Raw genomic sequence first — 22,837 nt, forward strand, 5'->3', positions numbered from 1 at the left:
GTTTTTGTGTATTCCAAATGTTTAAGTTGTTTGTTTAGAATGTAAATTACATCTTATACAAATATGGCCATAAAATAGTTTGATTCCTAAGCTAGCCAACAAAAACTTATTAATCTATGATGTAAAGCTTATTTAAGCTAATACTAAACTCTTTCCATTTAAAAAATTAATATTTTATTTTTCCAAATACATATAAACATAGTTTTGAACATTCACTTTTGCAAATCTCTATTTCAAATTTATCTTCCTCTTCTCCCTTCTTTTCCCTTCCAAAGACATCAAGCAGTGTGATATAGGTTAAACATGTGTAGTTCTTCTAAACTTATTTCCATATTCATCATGCTGTGCAAAAAAAAGAAAAAATCAGATCAGAAGGGAAAAAACATGAGAAAGGAAAAAAACAAACAAACAAGCAACCACAAAAAGCTAAAAATGCTATGCTTTGATCCATCCACATTCAGTCAATAGTTCTCTAGCTGGCATTTTTCATCACAAGTCTATTGGAATTGCCTTAAATCACTTCCTTGTTGGAAAAAAGCCAGGTTCATTACCATTGATCATTACATAATCTTATTATTACTGTGTACATTGTTCTCTTGGTTCAGCTCACTTTACTTAGCATCAGTTCATGGAAGACTTCCCCAGCTTTTCTGAAATCAGCCTGCTCATAGTATTCCATTACATTCATATATCATAACTTATTCAACCATTTCCTAACTGATGGGCATCCACTTAATTTCTCATTCTTTGCCACTGCAAAAAGGGCTGACTAGCAAGTTATCTTGACAAAAAAAGTCTTACTAGTTTCTGTCTTGCTTCATTTTGTACTCCAAGGCCAAACTTGCCTGTTAGTATAGTTGTCTCTTAAATTCACTCATTCCCATCCTAAATTCATTGACTTGTGAGATGTTAATGTTTAATCTTTTCATCTTTTGTTTGATCATATTCAGCTTAATCTTGGTTCATAGATCTTTTATTCCTGGTTCCTCTGCAATATTAATCTTTACATCATTTTGTCATTAGACACATCTACAATAAAACTTCTTTTTGGCTTTAACCAGCTTTTGATTAGTACTGGAGCTACTTGAGGTCTTGTACTTATCCTTTATTTTTTTTTCCTGAGGCTTTTGTGGTTAAGTGACTTGTCCCAGGGTCACACAGCTGGGAGGTGTGAAATGTCTGAGGTTAGATTTGAACTCAAGTTCTTCAAGGCTGGTACTCTATTCTTGGCACCACCTATGCCCTTCTTGGACAGCTTTTGACCTGAGTGGCTGACTCATCTTTTGGTATCATGTCTTTCATTATTTTAATACTATTGTCTTTGGGTTTTTCTTGGCTGAGGTACTAGAGTGGTTTGTCCTTTGGATTGCCCTTTGTCAAAACTCTCTATTATGACCTATCTTGAGTTGTTCACGATATAGAGAGTTTCATTGAGTTGTATAATCCCTACCATGAGAAGACCCTAGGATCTAGTGATCTGGGAGGGGAAAATCTCATTAGTTAGGACCTCACTAATCTAAATACACAATAGGTTTAAATATAACTATGAATAGTTTGCTGAACATTTATGATAATTAATAAATTTTAAATTGAATGATTAAACTTTCTTAAGAAATCAGAATTTTTTTTATCACTTTTAGCAGCATATATTCACATATACATAATCTGCTAATTATAAATGAATTCTTATGTAGTTATTAAAAACAGTATTTTTTTCTAGCAGATAATGAAGCATGGTTGAGTGGAGTACTAGTACTCCCACTTTAACTTTGAAACAAATTATTTCTCTTAATTTTTGTTTCATTACCTATGAAATTGAGTCCTCATTTAAAAATACCTGCATATTCCATTTCCTAGGCAGTGTGTATGAGAGAATAAGGAAAATGGCTGAAAATTACAGGTACAGGCAGTTTTCATTTTAACAGACTTTAATTGTTAAGGTGCTAGGCGATCTGAATAAAAAAGATGGAAAATAAGTAGATAAGGAAGAATAAAATTTATTGATCTTAATTATATAATGTTCAGTAAACTTCAAAATGCTTGAAGAACTAAATATTTGACAAGAATTACTGGAGAAACTGGAAAATAATCCAGTTGAAATGAGGTTTAGACCAGCATGTTACACTATATACCACAGATATTCAAGATGGGCATGTAACCTTTGAATTGTAAGCTCTATCATTAAAAACAGTTATTAGGACATTAACAAAACTAAAAGGGAACCAGAGAAGGTTTTAAAAATTTTTGCCTAGGACTTGACTTTTTTTCTTTTCATTTAAAATTATTCAGTTATGATTCATGATTACCCTCCCCCATTACATGTAAAAGCAATTTTAAACATTTATTTTTAACATTTTGAGTTTCAAACTTACTCCTCCTTACCCCTTCCTTATCCCCATTGAGAAGGCAAGCAATTTCATATTGGTTATACATATTTAGTTATGCAAAACATTTCCACAATTAGTCATGTTATAAAAGAGAAAACAGACCAAACAACTTTGAAGAAAAGGTGTGAGGATGTGCCTTCCTCCTCTCCCATCCCTATCCCTCACTCTTTGTTGTAGAGATTGGGGATTATGGATGTGGAACCCTGTATATAATGTGAATGGTTAGATTTTTGCTATGTTCTCCTTTTTGTTATAGAAGAATGGGAGATAAATTTGAAAATGTTGATGTTGTAAAAACAAATGATATAAATGCATTTTTATTTCTAAAAATTACAAGAAGGTAAATTTCATTTCAGCAAACTTATTAGGCACATACTGTTTGCAAAATTACTGTATACTAGGAATTTGGACTACAAGGTGAAAAATCATCCTTATCTCTGACTTCAAGGAGTTTTATAATGTAATAGTTTTATAATTTAATGCCTTTCAGTATAAGAATGAAGTTATTAACAGTTTTAGCTGCCAAAAGTGGAATAAATCATCATGAATTGGAGAGTTTTCTATCACTATTGGACATATTAAAGCAAAAGCTGGATGGTCACTTGGCAAGATTTGAGGGATATTGTAAAGAACAAGAGAAAGCAGAAAACATATATTAAGTGTTTACTCTGTGCCAGGCATTGTCCAGTCTCAAGAATTCTGAAAAATAGTTGGTATTGTTAATCCCTGTTTTACAGGTGAGAAAACTGAGGCTGAAAGAGGTTAAATGTTGTGCTGAACTAGATTTCAACTCAGGTCTTCTTGATTTTTATACCCAACCTTCAGTTCACTGTACCACCTAACTATCTAAAGGGAATTCATGTTTTAGATAGATAATTGATGAGCTTGGGTTCAACTCTGATCATTGATTCTAAGGTAATATTTGTGAAACTGCCTTATAAATTGCAGAGCATTGTATAAAGGTAAGTTATTGAACATTTGTTTAATTTCTACTATATTTTATTACTTTAACTTCGTTGATTTTCATATAGCCTATAATTCACTCTTTTTATAAACTGTCTCCAGTTAAATTGAATAAACCTAATACTTGCTATTTATATAGGGCATATTTAGTGATATTTTATTGTTTATCAATTTTACTCAAAAATTTATTTTGAATTTTATACTGAGGATTTTTTTTTTGGTGGGGGGGTGTTTGACTTGCTAACAAAATAGTGAAAAGAAAAGGCTATATCTTTTTATTTTTAATTTGCATATTACATAGCTTTTTTTACTTATCTGTATAATATTATTCTTAGCCTGTTAAAAAGTCTTGAGTTAATCATTCTTCTGTTGTATTGTCTTTCACAGTAAATCAGGAGGAATTCATTGCTATTATGACTGGAGACATTTAAAAGGATTGCAAGAAAAAAATGAACTTTAAAACAGAATCAGTGGCTATACGTGTTGGAGTTATCATCTTGTAGCCTGTTTCATACCTGGAGCCATGCAAAAAAGCAAAACCAAACCAAACCAATGTCAAGTTAGTTTTTCCAAAAGGACCAAAATAAATACTCTATTGTAATGAAATTTCATTATTTTATATATCCTTAAGTTTCTTAGATAACAAAAATGTTGTTATTAAAGCGTTTGAGTATAAACCCATTTGTATTATAAATTTATATAGTTTTAAAATTAAATCATGTTATGGAAATTCTTTTGAAGTTGTTTATTTTAGTTGTGACCTTAGTTTTAATGAAAAAAATTTTTTAGACTTTCATTTTAATAAAAGATTTATTTTATTAGTATTTGTAACTTGTTTTGATTTGTACTTAAGATACAGGTATAGTTTTTTAAAATTATGTTTTAACTTGTATTTTTCATCAGAATGATTAAATTTTAAATCTTTTGTTGATGACTGGCTATTAGCTTCTGGTACACTGCAGATTCACCAGTAAATATTTGTTGCCAACAAATTATTTTTAACTAAAACATCTTATATCCATATGTATCTACAAGTTAAAATGTGGTATTTTATTTTCATATTAATTTGATGACAATTTTGTCTCATCCTCATCTTTAGCTTGGAAATCAATCCTTTAAAACCTTCATAGTGTTGCTTCTAGCAAGGATTGTTCTCCTGTGTTCAGTTGATCTTGTCCAGTTTGTTTTCTCTTTTTTGTTCTCTTTTGTGCCATTACTAATTCTATAATTACATCAAGGACTGATGTTAGAGTCTAAGCACAGTAGCTTTATTGTTAAAACTCCTGAAAAGTTTGTTATTTAAGAAGAACAAATAATCTTTGACAGAACTTTTCCATATTTCATCTCTTTTATTGTCTTTACAGTTTCATCCTTAAATATCCATGGGATGATTTTGCATAGTTAGTTCTTAAACCGAACTTTCTGGTTTTTCCCTTCTTGCTTTCACTGTTTCATGAGGTAATAACATTTTAAAAAATTTCACTATATTTCTCCATTAGATTTTACAAACAAGCTTTTATTTTAAACTCATATTCTTGTATGTCATATTTTTCTACTTGGAAAGTAAATTAAGTGTTTGCTGAATAAGGTAGACTTCAGGTTTAGTGACCTTGCTGTGGTTGCTGATTTACCGGTTAAAGGTCTGTATGAAATTATTTTAATCAATGTTAACAACCTTTTCCTTATTTACTTGACATTTTTTGTGTCAATAACTTGACTGACTAAACTAGCTTGGAATTATTTTATTTACATGTCAAATTAAAAAAAATTGTTTTAACATTTGTGATAATTTTGAAGTGTGACTTTTAACAAGCCACTGATTACTTTTATATCAGTAATAATTTTTTTCCTCTGTTAAAATGTAATTAATTTCATTTTTGTGATGTTTTAATGGCCCATGCCTTTTGATTCTTCAACAAAAGATAGTATTCATAACAAGAGATGTTATCTATATAGCTACAAGTCTTTGAACTATCTTATATTCCTGAGCCATATTTCATGTTTCTACCATTGCATCTAAGATAGAGTATCAAAGTACATATTTCTGTAGATACAGATAAAATACATATATGTTTTAGATGTGTGTGTATGTATATATGTATATATACATACATATATATTTAGAGTTTCTTACTGAATTCTAAAGAGAATTTCTCCATCAATTCATAAACTGAAAATATTAAAAAACCTTATATGCATTATCTTTTTTCCAATATGGCTCTATAAGGGACAGAGATTGTTTGATTTCCTATTACCCAATGCAATGGCTGAGACATAGGTATTTTATATTTTTAAATGCATTTATAATCTGCCTCTCTATAATTTGCACTTTCCTCCCTCCATTGAACAACCATAACAAAACAAGTCAATATAGAAAGTTCAACAAAAGAAATTCTCACATTGGCCATGCTTACAAAATTTGTTTCTCTCTGTATTTTTAAGTTTATTTTAGTCTTCTACTTTCATGATTTATAGTTACAATGTAGATCAGAGTTCTAAAACCTTTCAAAGCTGTTTTTCTTTATAATGTCATTGTACAAATTACTCTATTTCAATTCATTTGTCCTGTTTCAGTTCTTAGAAGTCTTCTCAGTTGTCTCTGAAACTAGTCATTTCATTATTTATGACAAAGTAAATTGATTTGAAATACTGTACATTATAAAATCAGATTCATATGTAACGATAAAAATTCACTTTAAATCAGAAAGTGAGAATTGGAAGGGAACTTACATCTTTTTTTAAAAATTATAGCTTTTTATTTACAAAACATGTACATGGGTAATTTTTCAACATTGACCCTTGTAAAACCTTTTGTTCCAACTTTTCTCCTCCTCTTCCCCTATCCCCTCCCCTAGATGGTAGGTAGTCCAATACATGTTCAATATGTTAAAGTATATGTTAAATCGAATATATGTATACATATTTATACAGTTATCGTGCTGCACAAGAAAAATCTGATCTAGAAAGAAAAAAAAACTGAAAAGGAAAATAAAAATGCTAGCAAACAATAACAGAAAGAGTGGAAATGCTATGTTGTGGTCCACACTCATTTCCCATAGTTCTCTCTGGATGTAGCTTATTCTCTTCATTACTAAACAATTGGAACTGGTTTGAATCATTTCATTGTTGAAAAGAGCCACATCCATCAGAATTGATCATTATATAGTCTTCTTATAGCCATATATAATGATCTCCTGGTTCTGCTCATTTCATTTAGCATTATTAGTTCATGTAGTCTCTAAAGGCCTCTCTGAAATCATCCTGCTATAATATTCTATAACATTCATATACCACATTTGTTCAGCCATTCTCCAACTGATGGACATCCATTCAGTTTTCAGTTTCCAGCCCCTAGAAAAAAGGGCTGCCATAAACATTTTTGCACATACAGGTCCCTATGCTTTTTGAGCATAGTTCCAAATTACTCTCCAGAATGGTTGGATCTATTCAGTTTCACCAACAATGCATTAGTGTCAAGTTTTTCCACAGCCCCTCCAACATTCATCATTATCTTTTCCTGTCATCTTAGCCAATCTGCCAGGTGTGTAGTGGTATCTCAGAGTTGTCTTAATTTTCATTTCTCTGATCAACAGTGATTTGGAGCACCTTTTCATATGACTAGAAATAGTTTTTTTCTTCATCTGAAAAATTGTTTGTTCATATCCTTTGATCACTTATCAATTGGAGAATAGCTTGATTTCTTATAAATTTGAGTCCCTTCTCTATATAATTTGGAAATGAGGCCTTTATTAGAACTTTTGAATGTAAAAAAACGTTTTCCCAGTTGATTGCTTCCCTTCTAATCTAATAATTGCATTAGTTTTGTTTGTATAAAACCTTTTTAACTTAATATAATTAAAACTATCTATTTTGTGATCAGTAATAAACTCTAGTTCTTTGGTCACAAATTCCTTCCTCCTCCACAGGTCTGAGGTTAAACTATCCTATGTTCTTCTAATTTATTCTTTGTCTAGATCATGAACCAATTTTGACCCTATCTTGGTATATGGTGTTAGGTGTGGTGTCAATGCCTAGTTTCTGCCATATTAATTTCCAATTTTCCCAGCAGTGAATTCTTATCCCCCAAAGTTGGGTTTTTGGGTTTGTCAAACACTAGATTGCTATAGTTATTGACTATTTTATCCTGTGAACCTAACCTATTCCACTGATCAACTAGTCTATTTCTTAGCCAGTACCAAATGGTTTTGATGACCACTGCTTTTATAATATACTTTTAGATCTGGTACAGCCAGGCCACCTTTATTTGATTTTTTTTTTCTTTGCTAGGGGAACTTACATCTTGTATGATTTCTTCCTCCTTTTTCCCCATCTTAAAGATTAAAAAATCTTAAGCTTAAATCTTAGGTGAAGAAATCTATCCAAAACTGCAGTTAATTACCTTTTTTGCAAATACTTACTTGCAAATACTTTTGCAAATACTCATATCATACTATGATATGAGATGGACTATTTAAAATAATCTGTGAAGTGATCTTTCTACTTTTTTTTGTTTTTGTTTTTTCTTTTAAAAGAAAATTTTGTATTTTTCCAAACACATGCAAAAAGATAGTTTTCAACATTCACCTTGGCAAAACCTTGTGTTCTAAATTTTTATCTCTCTTCCCCCACCTCCCAAAATAATAAAACAATCCAATATATGTTGAACATGCAATTTTAAAGAAATATTTACATATTTTGTTATGCTGCGCAAGAATGATCAAAAGGGAAAAGACACACAAGAAAGATAAAAACAAGCAAACAAACAGCAATTAAAAAAGTTAAAAATACTACCCCTTTGATCCATATTCAGTCTCCGTAGGTCTCTTTCTGAATATGGATGGCACTTGCCAACACAAGGCTATTGGAATTTTCTCTTGAATCACCTCATTGTTGAAAAGAGCCAAGTCTATCACAGCTGATCATCACATAATGTTATTGTTACTGTGTATAATGCCCTCTTGATTCTGCTCATTTTCATCTACTCTGCTTCTGTTCAGAGTTCCTTGCTAATTATATGTGTATAGCCTACCCATACCTATCATGTATCTTTCCATTGCTTTCTGTGTGATGCTTGGCTTTAGTTCTTTTTTCTTTTTTATTAACTTTATTATATATTTTATTTTTTTAATTAAAGCTTTTTATTTTCAAAACATATGCAAGGATACTTTTTTCACTACTGACTCTTGTAAAGCCTTGTGTTTTTAATTCCCCACTTCCCCTCCTTTGTAAAACTTATTAGCTACAGTTTCCTTCTATCTTCTGTATTCATTTAGAGTATATAAAGATTCATGATAAAATTCTTCTAGTACTATTCTGTGTCCAATGTTTGCTTAATTCATTGGATGAGAACATTATATTTAGAGTATCATTAGTTAAGTCATGATTAAGAGATGGTAAGAGAGGGAAGAGAGAAGACAGAGCCTTGCTAACTTTGGGGGGGATATTTAGAATAAGATTGGGGGAAGAAAGGGGAAAAAAGAATAAAGTAAAAAGTACATAGCAGAGAACAAAAGAAAACCTATCAGGAAGCAAAGATGTACAGTTGTGAATACAATGTCTTTTATTATTATTTATCCTTTTTTTGAGATGGGAATTTATTTTTTATATATTTTGAATCCTCCCTGATGTTCTGCTGGGCACATGGCATCTTTTTTTTTTTCTGTCATTTTTCTGTTTTCTTATTTTGCAATTGTGTATCAAATAAATATAAAAAAATAGAATGATAAGGTTGAAAGTCAGACTGCAAAGAGTTAAGAAAAAGAGAGGAAAAGTGGAGGCACCTTTATAGATACACACACACACACACACACATATATATGCACATATTACACCTTTGCATGTACCTGTATGTGTGTGTGTGTATGTGTATCACAAGTTTTTTTTTTTTTTTTTTTAAATGGAGGAGGAAAAGGCACTAATAATTGTAGGAATCAGGAAAACCTTGATATAGACCCTAAAGCACACAAGGTATAAAGCTATCTATATATCTAATCTCTGTTCCTATACACTTGTCTACGTAAAACTATATAAACAAAAATATATCATTTAATAAAAAAACTAAATGCATTTCATTTAGAGAATATAGAATTCAAAAGTTCATTAATACAATTTTTTTCAATTTGTATATGCCTATTTGAGTAATCTTTACCAAAACATTCTTTTAGGTAAACAGTATTTATAGGTTTTCTGCTACATTTTGGACTAACTCAGTTTGTCAGGAAAAAAAAAAACCTAAAAACAAAAAAGAAGAATTTTCCTCAAGGATGTCTCAAAAGAGTAAGCACAGAAATTCTTATACATGTATATGTTCACTTTGGGGAAGGAGGATCTCTCCTGAAAGGAGGTTTATAGTGACCTTTCCCAAAGGGAGTAAAGAAAAACAATTAGATTTAAGGTAATATGCACACATACATAGAACAAGATAGCATAATGAATCAGTTTTTGTTAATGGTTAGGTTTTCCTCCCCTTTTTCACCCCCCAGTCTCAGAAAGAAGAAAAGAGAAGGAAAGTGATGATCTCTGAGAGTTTAATAAGCCAAAGAAAAGAGTTTGGAATACCTATTACCCAAATGTTTTATAGTTAATTGAAAGACAACATGGGGCATGGGAAAAGGGATGGCTAATTTGGAAGTCATCTTCTATTTATGAAAATTTTTGAGAGAAGTTAGTAAAATTTCAACTGGTGCTGTTAGGACTTTTCTTTAAAACTCTAGTAAATTCCTAAAAGCAAAAATGTGGGATAAAGGGCCAAATGAAATTAGAATGTGAAAAAGGTGGAAGGAATGAAAGGTTGAATTCTTGACTGATCTCAGAAAATGTAGATGAAAGCTTGCTTCTCTAGCTTTAAAGATGGCTTACATATATCCTTAACTTTTGGAATGGAAGACTTGGGTGGTGAGGACTACTGGGGATATTAATAGGTAAGCATATAAAATTAAGTAAAAACAGTAAAAATTAAGGTTCCATTCATTCTATCCATGGTCTAAGTAAATGACATTTCTTAGGTATTTTGAGCTAGTCTTTAAACTTGAAAACATGCTATTTTAGTGAATATACAGATTAATATTCATTTGGTTTTTGCTTATTCATACACCCCCCATATATATATATATATATATGTATATATATATATATATAAAACTTGTATTTTTGAGAAGAATCAGCTATCAAGAATAGAGGATTAAAAAGATTTTGACCAGTTCTTATTTTCCTTGCCTCCTTATGTAGCCAGAACCATAATCTGTCCTTTTAGTGTTTGATCAGTTAACCACCTAACATACTGTTTCCAGACATGCAAAGCATCTTCTTTAGGTAACCTACACTGTGTTATTTTCTGTTCTCACACCAGGACTGTGGAGTACTGATAAGAGTTTCCATTGCAAAGTCATGTTACACAACATTAACTGGGCTATTTTATTGATTCTCAAGTGTTTATCCTCTACTCAGCTCCCTAGATTTAGCTTACTCCTAAAAGTAGTAATTCAAACCTTTTGATCTTTCCCCAGCTGTACTGTTCTCCATACTCAAAACTCTCTTAATTTCACTAGGAAGACTGAGATCATTAATACTTGTGCGCTTCCTTTGCTTTCTTTATTCCTCATAACTTCTTAGAATCATGACCTCAATATCTCTCTGATCACAGCAGTATTTTTTTTTTTTCACCAATGATGCAGAAATGGGAGTTTATGGCCTGGGGAAAACACCCCTTCTGTAGTTTCCCCAGTTTAGATATTTTATAGGCTATATCACCCTCCCTTCTAGTTATGTCATTTTTGTTTTTGAAAAAGAGTTTTCTTTAAAACTTTTTGAAGAGGCAGTATGGTATTGTGAATAGATCTAGACTTGAAGTCAGGAAGTTCTATATTTGAATCCTTCTGTAGTTTCCCCAGTTTAGCTATTTCATAGGCTATATCACCCTCCCTTCTAGTTATGTCATTTTTGTTTTTGAAAAAGAGTTTGCTTTAAAACTTTTTGAAGAGGCAGTATGGTATTGTGAGTAGATCTAGACTTGAAGTCAGGAAGTTCTGTATTTGAATCCTTAATAACCTTTGTTACTTTGGACAAATAATCTTAAAAATTCCTCAAATGAAGGGGTTTTGGACTAGATGACTTATCGGGTCCCTTCCAGATCAAACTGATTTTATCATTTTCTTCATTCCAGTATTTGATGTAGTTTGCTAAACAGGGCACATTTCCTGGAAGGAGGAATTAGGATGTGTAACCCTTTTGACAGGCAAATAAAAATCCTTATCTCCCATCTGTTTTTCTTTAGAACAGAAATAGCCTGTGAGAGTAGAATAAGAAAAAAAAAAAAAAATAAGGGGTAGCTAACCAAATTGTATAGGTCTTTTTCTATCCTTAGAAGAATTGGAAGTGAACATACCAGAAAGCTGCCAATAGTTAGGCAGTTTGAACCATGGAATTTAGTGGAATTTAGTCTTAGGGGACAATTTCCTTGGATTTTAGGAAAACTACTAGCCTAACCTCCATTATAACAGGAACTCTGGCCTATTACATTAGTTATTGTTGATTATTTTTGTGCAGCCAATGTATATGCAGTTTGAGCCATTTGGGTGACCTGTAATTTTTTTCCCCTGAGATCCTGGGAAAAAAAGGTGCTATAAAGGGGATCTTTTTTTCTTTTTTGGCCTTGTACTTCAAGTATAGTTTGACTCTTGCTACCAGATTTAGTCTCTTCTATTCAGTTCAGGTTCTTGACCTTGATTAAACTTCATTGAGCTACAACTTTTTCATTTGTAAAATGAGGGAATTGAGCTAGATCAGTAAGCCTTTTATGTGTCATAGATCTTTTTTAGAATAATGTTTTTAAATGCACAAGATACATAAGAATATAAAGAAGCCAATTATTATATTGAAATAAAGTTATAAAAATATTATAAAATGTTTGCAGATCCCAGGTTTAAGAACATATTAATTAGATGATTTTCCCCCCAAGTCACTTGCAAGTAAATTACAGAAAAAAACGAGGGGCATTTTGTTTGATGTTTATTTAGCTCACCAGCAAGTAAACTGTGAAGAGGTAGATGGTGGTGCCTTCTGTATAGCATAAGCTGAGGGAGAGAATTTAGCTTGCTTTTTCACCTTATTATATATTGTTAAAATTTAAAAATAGCTAAGAATAAATTTTAACTAATATTAACATAAATATATTTGAATAAAATAAAATTTACAATTAAAGAGAGTTTAAAAGAAATATAGATTTTTGGATATGAGCCATCTTTCTCACTAATTTTCAACTGTTTAAAATGACTAATTGTATTGCCATAGGGGCAATAGCAATATTCTTTATCCTGTAACCCTATTTTCTTCTTTTGGCTCATTGATGTCTCAGCTGATGATTATAGCTGCCACTATTTCCATTAGCTTTTTGGGATTTTCTGAACCCTAGTCAGCCTCCACAGGAAAGACCATAAGGACTTCCTCTGTCTTCTACTTCTTTCTCTTTCCAATGACAGAACATGATTTAAAAGAGAACTTACTAAAAGTATTATAAAGAAGATCATATCTGACATTTATGTAGAGCATTACATTTAAAAAAGCACCTTACATTATTTAATTTTATTCTTACTGCAACTATGTAGAGCAGGTTTAGTGAAAGCAGCAGTGGCAGTGAATGTTAATAAAAACAAGTATTGTTTCACAAAGATTTTAAATAGTTAATCCTTTTCTTTAATATCAACTCCAAGATGTTAATTTTAGTAATTTCTAGACTCTACTTCACTCTTTTTCCTGGTCTTAACATTGTTACTAACTTAGCTCTTTGCCCCTTGCAAACCTTGTTGACTGGCCACGCTGCTGTTTCTTAGCCCTCTATAATTTGTTTCTCTACCTTTCAATTATAGGGTGTGGCATAGTTTAGGCAAGAACTTTTCTCCTATAATCACCAGTTTAGGATACCTCATCCCTAATTCACTTGATATGGCTAGGGAAAAACTATCCTGTTTTCCCAAAGTGCCAACAAGTATGGGCTCTTACTTTTTTAGTCCTTAAAATGTTCATGACTACTGAAACTACCCTCAGTCTTACCCAGAAATCTTTCCTCCCCAAATCCTTTGGGAAATTATTGCCTTCAGAGATCTCTGTTTGACCTAGCAACTTTAAGCAAATTCTGCTACTTGGATCTTTTTGGCTAGTTCTGCCCTTCATGGTCCAGTTTTACATCTAAAAATTCTATAAGGGCCTGAAGACCTATGTCCTCCACAGCATACATCTTCAGATTTATTGACTCTTGTTAACAATTGATGTTCCCAGCTGACAAATATATTGAAGGACCAATGAGAACATGTATCTTTTTTTCTACTTTCTAGACAGGGTGTCACTTATTTCCCCACTTGGTTAGTTTTGCCACAGTGCTAAAGATAAATAAGAAGGTAGAAATGTTCAAAGATTCAGAAACATAAATCTCAGTGGTTCATTTGCTGAGGAAATAAAATCACATCATCAATTGGTTAATTAGAGAAAGAAAATCCTTCAAAATGAATAATATGTGGTTTCTAGAAAATTCTCATGTAGGTTTTCTTATTTAATAATTTATTCCTAAAGACAGAAATAAGTAAAATAATTTTAAAAATCCATAATCAATATATCACATGCTTCCTATCTGATAGCTTGTCCTCATTTCATTGAAATAAGGATTCTGAGCTGAAACTCTATCAAGGTTTATATTAGGTTCTTACTAAGTGCTAAATCAGTACTTAACAATTCTCTAGTTCCGGCCTTTAAAGGCAGTTTCACCCCTTTGAACTTCTGGGGAGGAGCTTGCATGTTTAAGAGGAGCAAGTTCATTGGTTGGGGTATTTTTTCCCAGAAGCCTCTGAGTTTCCACGCCCATTCTCTGGGAGGATAAAAGACACAACATTGAGCAATCCTTGCTCAAGAGACTCTCAACCAATGTACTTGCTCCTCTTAAACATGCCAGCTCCTCCCCAGAAGTTCAAAGGGGTATAACTGCCCTTAAAGGCCGGAACTAGAGAATTGTTAAGTACCTACTTAGCACTTAATAAGAACCTAATATCTCATTATCTCATTAGCAATTAGTAAGAACTTAACAAGTTTATACTCAGCAAAGTTGAGAACAGACTTCAGTGATTTTATACCTAATAGTGTGCTTGGACACACCACAGCTGTATCCACAGTGGAAGCCCTTGATATTTCCAGATAATTTTGCCTATTCTAACCATTCAGCAAAAACAAAACAAAACAAAGAATACAAAACAGAAAATCCAAAGGCAACCTCTCTTTTGTTCTTATTCAAATAATTCAAAAAGAAGGATCAGGTTCTAGACAAATCTTACATTTACCCCCACCAGTTATGTACTTCACTCTTGTGCAATGTAAATGGTGGAGAAACGCAGAACTGTCTCTTGGTCCTCAGAGAGTAGACACCTCTCTGTCTCAGCTCTACCACTTATTTTTTTGGTGGCTACATGTTTCCTCAGTTTAGGTGGCATAATTGGTAGGGATTTATTTAAGCAGCTTTAGCTCTGAGCCCCCTACCATGGAGATCCTCCCTTGTCTCTGAACTTGCTATATTTCAATGAGCCTTGACTTTTTTTTTTTAAACTTTTTATTTTCAAGACATATGTATGGATAATTTTTGATCATTGACCCTTGTGTTTCAGATTTTTCCTTGTCTTGTGTTTCCGATTTTTCCCTCCTTCCCTCACGCCCTCTCCTAGATGGCAAGCAATTTAATATATTTTATACTTGCTAAAATATGTTAAATGTAATATGTATAAACATATTTATGAGATTCTCTTGCTTCACAAGAAAAATCAGATAAAAAAGGAAAGAAAATGAGTAAGAAAATAAAATACAAGCGAACAACAACAAAAAGAGTGAGAATGCTGTGTTGTGATCCACATTCAGTCCCCACAATCTTCTCTCTGGTTGTACATGGCTCTCTTCATCACAAGATCATTGGAAATGGTCTGAATCATCTCATTGTTGAGAAGAGCCACGTCTATCAGAATTGATCGTCATATAATCTTTTTGTTGCCATGTGTGGTTATCTCCTGGTTCTGCAAATGCTCATTTCACTTAGCATTAGTTCATGCCTCTCTAAAATCATTCTTTAGATAGTTTCTTATAGAACAATGATATTCCATAACATTCATATACCACAATTTATTCAGCCATTCTCCAATTGACGGACATCCACTCAGTTTCCACTACAAAGAAGGCTGCCACAAACATTCTTGCACATACAGGTCCCTTTCCCTCCCTTAAGATCTTTTTGGGATCTAAGCCCAATAGAAACATTGCTGGATCAAAGGGTATGCACAGTTTGATAACTTTTTGAGCATAGTTCCAAATGAACCTTGACTTTAATGATGCCATTTTATACAACATATGTAGCACACACATATACAAATATGTATATATGTATGCTCACAGGAAATATATACACAGGTATATATGAAATATAATACATACACATACATATGTACATGTGCATATATACAACATATATGTATTTCTTCAAATAGAAGGGTGGCTTTTTCTATTCAATGAAGGTTTAGAAAAATGTTATTGTAAGAGTTTTTAAAAAAATTTTATACCAGAATCACTCACAATTTATTCTTTATATTTCTGGAGGATATTTTTGATTGTCACAATTAAGAGTTTCTTTTTTTTTCTGGTTCATTAAGTTTATTATTCTAGTGTGAAAAATCTTCATAGGAAAGAGAGATTGTGATGAGTTATCTGCTGAGTATATGCTCCTGTGTTCTGAGGAAACTTATCTTTTAAGTAATGAGGTCTTTCTTTCTGGGAAAGGGTCATTGTGGAGATAATTCTACCATTAAAAAAAACTTTTTTATTGACTAGCTTCTCTTATAGCAATATAAACTTTCTTTTTCACCTCCTACATGATAGGAGTATTTTTTAGGTACTGTGAAAATTGTTTCCTTATAGGAATCTTTCCAAATCATCTCTTTCATCTCTCCCCTTCTCTCTATTCACCTAGTCATAACCCTAGTTCAGATCTTCATCATGTCTCTTTTGAATCATTCCAATAGCCTCCAAAGTGGGCTCCCTGACTCCAATCTTTCCCTTTTTTATCCTCTACATAATGGCCAAATAGTTATTCCTAAAGCATGTTTCTGAACTTGTTACTCCTTTTGCCAAAAACTCTAAATACATTTTACTTCCTGTATGGAAAAAAAAAAACCCAACAAAAAATAAAACAAAAAAACCTCATCTTCTTTGACATTTAAAATTCTCCACAATATGGATCCAGCCTATCTTATATATTGTACAATTATCGCCTGTCATAAATTACACATTGCTTCCCTCCATGCACTCTACATTCCAATCACACTGGCCTCCATATTGTTCCTCCTACATGATAATCTATCTCCCATTTCTGTGCCTTTGCATCCATTGTCCCTCTAACCCTTCTCTTTTGTCTTATAGAATCCCTAGATTCCTTCAAAGCTGATATCAAGTGCTAATTCCAGTGCAGTGTCTTTCTTGATTTTCTCAGATGTTAGTGTCTCTTTGCAATTACTTTGAATTTTAAAAATATTTACTTAAATAGAAAAAAGAAAGAAAGGAAGGGAACATGTATTTATTGAGCCCTGCTATATGCCAGGAACTGTGTTAAATGCCTCACAAATATTATTTTATTTTCATGCCAATATTAGAAAGTAGGGTCATTATTATTTCCATTTTCAAGCTGAGGAAATGGAGTCAGACAGAGGTAAATGACTTACCAGGGTAATACAATTAGTATCTGGGGCTTAATTTGAACTTAGCTCTTCCTGCATCCAGGACTTGTATCATGTATCTATATATATGTATGTATGTTATATGTGTCTCTTCTCCCTTTTGCCCAATAAAATGTAAGTTCTCAGTTAGTGAGAACTGTTTTGTTTTTGTTGTTATACCTGTACCTAGCATAATGCCTGGTTCATTATAGGTACTTAAAATATTTATTGATAGATTGACCATTATCTTCCTCCATTAGATGAAAACATGTAATAATATTAAGTACTTATGATGTATTCAGCACTGAATTTTCCACCTTTTGAATCACAACTAGAGAAGCATATTAGTACTGCATAGAATAGATAGGTCAACATTCACAGCTACCATATGAGGTCCAACTGCTTTGTTTTCAGTTATTGTTTTCATAAGGCCATTCAGATAGTACATAGAACAAATAGATCACTGATGTTTTCCACATTGTAATAATCGCCAAACACTTCTACCTGTCATTTGAAGAGCTTGACCCTATCAAATAAATCAAGAAAATCATAGACCAACAACAGATAAGTATAATAATCAGCAGCATAATTTGTCAGAATTTATGACCACAAACTACATAGACAATATATCACTTTCTCTCTGGGCATAAATAACTTGACAGATATTTTTCTTAATGATTTGGACTATCATCTTGTATTTTTTGTGTTATATTTGTTTAATCCTGGGTTTCCAAGCATTTACATAAGTAATAATTGATTTCTGTGTTTTTCTTTCCCTGAACCTTCAATTAATACCTCATATGATAGGCTGTATTTCTGGCAATTCTGAGAAATCCTGTCCTGTTGCATGTAAACCCACATCTGAGGTTTCAGACAGGATAGAGGACCCCATATAACTATGGAAATTATAAACTTAAAAATAGGTTCCCTTGTAAATAAATGAGTCAACCCATAAGTGTTCTAAACTTATTGCTTAATCAACCAGCTTATCTTTTAATCTTCTGACATTCTTCATTTGTTTTAAGGGGAATGTTTTTGATCTGACAGTTCAAAATAATATAGATTAGAAAGAAGAAATAGAAAAATAGGGCAAAATATATTTTATATCTCCACAAGGGGGCCCTCTTGCTGTGATTTTTAAAAATCTGAGTGATTTAGATATAAAATTTCATATTACTAGATTAGATGAATTTTTCTTATGTCTTTTAGTTTTTAATAGCATGCACACCTCTTAAAAGTGCTGCCTTTAAAATCTGTATAATAGTAATTTTAAAGCTATGATTTTACATTTGTATATTATAACTATTAATTAAATATTTGAAACAGGGTAATAAAGTATGAGATCTATTTGACTTCTGCTAAGTTAAAAGGACTTTTTAAAAAGGACTGTGCAATAGAAATATAAAGAACATATAAGTACAATTTTTTTGTCGTTAATTTGTTTTAAAAAACCTAATAGCATTTGTATTAATACATAGAACTATTTTTTCTTTACCTTCCATTAGGTAGAAAATTTTAAATTCTACTAATTTAAGACCTATTAGTCTTGTGTCATTTCTGTACCTACTTTCCTTCCAAGTATAAGGTTCAAAGGTTTTTAGTATTGATCTCCAATAAGGTCTAGGAAGTCTTTGAGTATGGGTCAGAAATATTGAGAGAAACCTACTGCCTAGATATAATTTCAGCTCAGGAATTCAGATTTATTTCTGTTTTTCAAGTACAACTTTAATTAAATTTGGAGAGACAGCACCAAAAGCTAGTCACTAAAAAAGGCAGAGAAAGGCAAAAGAAGCTTCCTAGTGGTTCTTAATGTGGGATGGGTCCATGACATTAGAGGACCCATACATAGATTTCATTGGGATCTATGAATATAGATGAAAAAACAATTATATCTCTTGTTCTCATTAACCCTTAATTGAAATAGAAGTATTTTCTCCAATTATGAATCTAGGCACATTTTTATGAAAAAGGATCATAGGCTTTATCAGATGATCAAAGGGCTCTGGTAACACCAAAAATGTTTAGAAGGACTGCAATAGAAGAAGTACTCACACTAAAGAAATCATAGATACTCTAAATATTTACAAAACATATTTCAGACATCCCATATCATTATAAGATTTATTGACACTATAGGCTCTTTGTCTCATATTGTTCTCTCTCATAGCTTTTCCTAATTATCTCACCTTGTCTTGGATCTCTGAGCTAAACTAGGTTGACATAGTAAGGAAGTTGTTCATAGTCTTTGGTTTTGCTATAGATATAATATAGTATAAGGACAAGGATTGGTCCTAAGATTTCATTAGTATAAGGAGCTTGTCACAAGTGAATAATATTCCCTTACCAATACAGGTTGGCTTTTTATTTACTACTTACCTTCACAGAGAATTGCTTAGTTTACTGAAATGTTACATGACTTTTCTAGGGTCATGTAGCCAATATGTGTCAAATACAGGACTTAAATTCAGATTCTTCTTACTTTGAGGCTGGCTCATTATCTACTATATCTTTGCCTCTCTGTATGTCAATACAGCTTTTAAAAATTCCAATATTTCCAATATTCCAAACTTTTTTTTTCAAATTTTTATCTAATCTCCAGCTAAGCATCTTTAAATTATGGCATACAAATAATATTTCAATCAGAAAAAAAAGAATAGCTTTCGGATGATATCTGAAATTTAGACTGATGAAAGAAAATAATGTATTGGTCACATGCTTTAAATTACAATATATAATGGGTAGGGCAAACGTGATTCCCTGATTACCTGATGTGGAAATGAGGAGGATGGGTGCTGGAGAGGAATAAAAGGGCTCTGTCCTTTTGTCATCCATTGTTCCCACTTGTCACTGTTTAATCTTTAGATTGCTTAAAATCCAACACTATCCAAGAAAGTCAAATGTACTCTTGTCTCTTGGGCAGGAACTAAATGTAACCCTTATATCAGTGGATGCCTTTTGAACATGGAGAGTTCAAGTAAAACTTGGGATTTCTCATTTATATAACATGTTGTTCCTACTCAGGAGGAACCTGGGAAGTTCAGAATCTGGCAGTATCTCAAGGAATAGCTTTCTCACAAGAGAAAGAATGCCAGTCCCTCCTTACATTCTTTCCCTAAACATTTTTCAGTCTCTGCATATGGGCACATATGTACAGTTTATGAGTCATATGTAATCATATCCATGTACAGCAAGCCAGCCTGGCTGAAATAGCAGGGAGCCTGAGAGAGAGATAAGAGACAGCATGTGCCAGGCAAGTAAATTTTCTATACCAGTACCACCATCTTGGCCACTATCTCCTCTTGAACACTTACAAAGATAGCCTAGGACCCTTGGGAATGGCAGTGTCCCTCAAACCACCAGTCCTGCCCCTGTGGCCAGCATCAAGAGGAGAAATGATGGCGAAATGATAGTTTTTCCCTTTATCACACCAGCAATAACTGCTGACCAGCTATCACCAATAGTCAAATAGGCACAAGAACCCTAGGAATGGTCCAGCTTCCTTTCCAACCCTTACAGCCATCACCTTGCAGGAGGTTCTTATGACAAAGGGTCTTGTCATTCTTAGCTGGTTAGCTAGTCTGCTAGCTAACTTCTACTATAAAGCAGGCAGACAGGCCAGCCTGAAGCAGCAGGGTACCTTGAGGGGAGATAGGAGGCAGTGTGTGCCATGCAGGTCAAGCTACTACCAATACTCTGTCTGGGTCATGTAGCCAATACTCTGTGGATCCTCCCCAGAACCGAAGAATCAGACACTAATGCCACCAGCCCCATATCCATAGCCATTGTCCTGGAAGCTGCTTCCATGGAGAGGCAGCCCAGCAGCTGCTCCTGCAGGTGTATATCTATTAAAGACCCTAGGAAAAAAGTTCTTATCACCAAAGTCCTTGGAATCATCAAATTCAACATCAGAAAATGATATGATTTTATCAGTGGAAATGATATTGAAGAAGTGGCATTATAATCTAATTTGTTGTGCATCTTAAGGACTATGGAACTTTCTTACTACAGCTAAAAATTCCATAGATGTGTCTTTTTTATTTGAATGTGAGCTCCCTGAGAGCAAAGGCTCTCTTACTTTCCTGTTTGCATTTCTGTGCTTATTCTTTGCCCCCAGGAAGCACTTAATATATGCTTTATTCCTGTATTTATGTATCACATCCATGTATAAAAAGTTCAAATATAGTAGATTTTACATGCATTTTATTATATGTATATCATCTTCCCAGAATTCAGGGAGCTGCTCTAAGCCACACAACTGTAGACTAAATGGTTGATATATTCATCCTGTACTGTTAACTGGTCTTTTTATTATCTGTATAGTCCAAACACTTTTGCTGCAAATTACTGTCTCTTATAAATTCATTATTCTGTTTTCCCTGCAACCCAATCTTTTTCACTAGTGCTGTCCACCATGGTTTCACTGGCCCCAGTTTTGGGTTTCTGGATGATCTGGGAAAAATGAGACTATGTCTTATTCCTAGGAGTTAAGGTCTGTAGGCAACCTTTGAGACCTCCAAAGATGGAGTAGCAGACAGAAACATACTCTCTCCTAATTTGCCCCCTCTTCACCCAGAAAAAAATGAGTTAATAGATTGGATCAGTCTTGAGAATCTTCTACATTCTCCATTGGTATGTCTAAACTTAATATTTCCTTAGAGTTGGAAGATCCCACTTTGATATCCATTTTTTGCTCTAAATTATTACTCTATGATTCACCCTGTTGATACAACTGTCCAGCTGCAACTGTTTTAGGAAGACTTTGTGAGTCTCAGTTCCTCAAATCTCCTAGTTTTCTGACCACCAATTTATTGATCAGGGAGTCTGACCAGGGCAGCTAAGTGGCATAGTGGTAGAGTAAGGAAGACCTGATTTTAAATATGACCTAGCTATGTGACCCTGGGTAAGTTGCTTTATTCAGTTTGCCTCAGTTTCCTCATCTATAAAATGAGCTGGAAAAGAAAATGGCAAACCACTCCTGTATTTTTGCTGAGAAAACCCAAGTGTCATAAAGAGTCAGATATAACTGAAATGACTGAACAACAATAAAATTGACTACTTTCCTTATAGGCAGTAAGCATTATTTTTAATATATATTTTTTGAAGGTCATCAGTCATTTTCTGGAACTATTTTGTAGAAAGATAAATTCCCCAATCCCCCAAGTTCTTGACATGAAATGGTTATCCATTTGTGTACAGACTAAATGGATTCCACATTTTGACTGATGGATAATAATGAATTAGAGTGATATTAATGCTTGTTCCTCTCCACGTTCTTTTGGCTTGAGGCTGTAACTATGAGATGGATTTCGCAGTTGGGTTGGACTCATCTAAAATTCCAAAGTACAAGTCAATAGGTAGCTATGATTCTTGCCCAAATTTCAACATTTTAGAGTATAGCCTGTAGCAAAATTTCTTGTGACAGTGTAATAATATGTTAATTAATATATTATCAATAATAAATAAATTAATATGAATAATGATTAATAAATAAATATGTTAATAAAGAATAATATAATAAGAATATACTAACTATAATATATTAATTAATAGAATAATTAATAGTAAATGCCACATGCTAATTTCAGTGAACTTTTTGCTTAGGCTCCAATATCCCTACCATTTATGTTTAGTAGGATATGATTAAATTTTCCTGGCTGTGAGTCTCCTTGAGGTTATATGGCATAGTTCTAGATTTAAATTCCTTCTAGATTGAGCTCCAATTTGAGTTATTTTCTTTCAAAATCTCCTTTTTCTTCT

General features: G+C 32.8%; 1 protein-coding gene across 1 annotated transcript in view; it reads left to right on the plus strand.

Moving 5' to 3' along the window:
* The window catches only part of CETN3 (centrin 3), a 39,574-nt gene extending 35,393 nt beyond the window's left edge, over positions 1-4,181 (plus strand). Inside the window, exon 5 of the mRNA XM_074282120.1 lies at positions 3,738-4,181. Within this exon, the coding sequence (XP_074138221.1) occupies positions 3,738-3,781 (44 nt within the window). The 3' untranslated portion in view covers positions 3,782-4,181. The remainder of the gene's footprint in view (positions 1-3,737) is intronic.
* The last annotated feature ends 18,656 nt before the right edge of the window (positions 4,182-22,837 follow it).

The sequence above is a fragment of the Sminthopsis crassicaudata genome, chromosome 1 (assembly GCF_048593235.1).
Source record: "Sminthopsis crassicaudata isolate SCR6 chromosome 1, ASM4859323v1, whole genome shotgun sequence".
Classification (NCBI taxonomy): domain Eukaryota; kingdom Metazoa; phylum Chordata; class Mammalia; order Dasyuromorphia; family Dasyuridae; genus Sminthopsis; species Sminthopsis crassicaudata.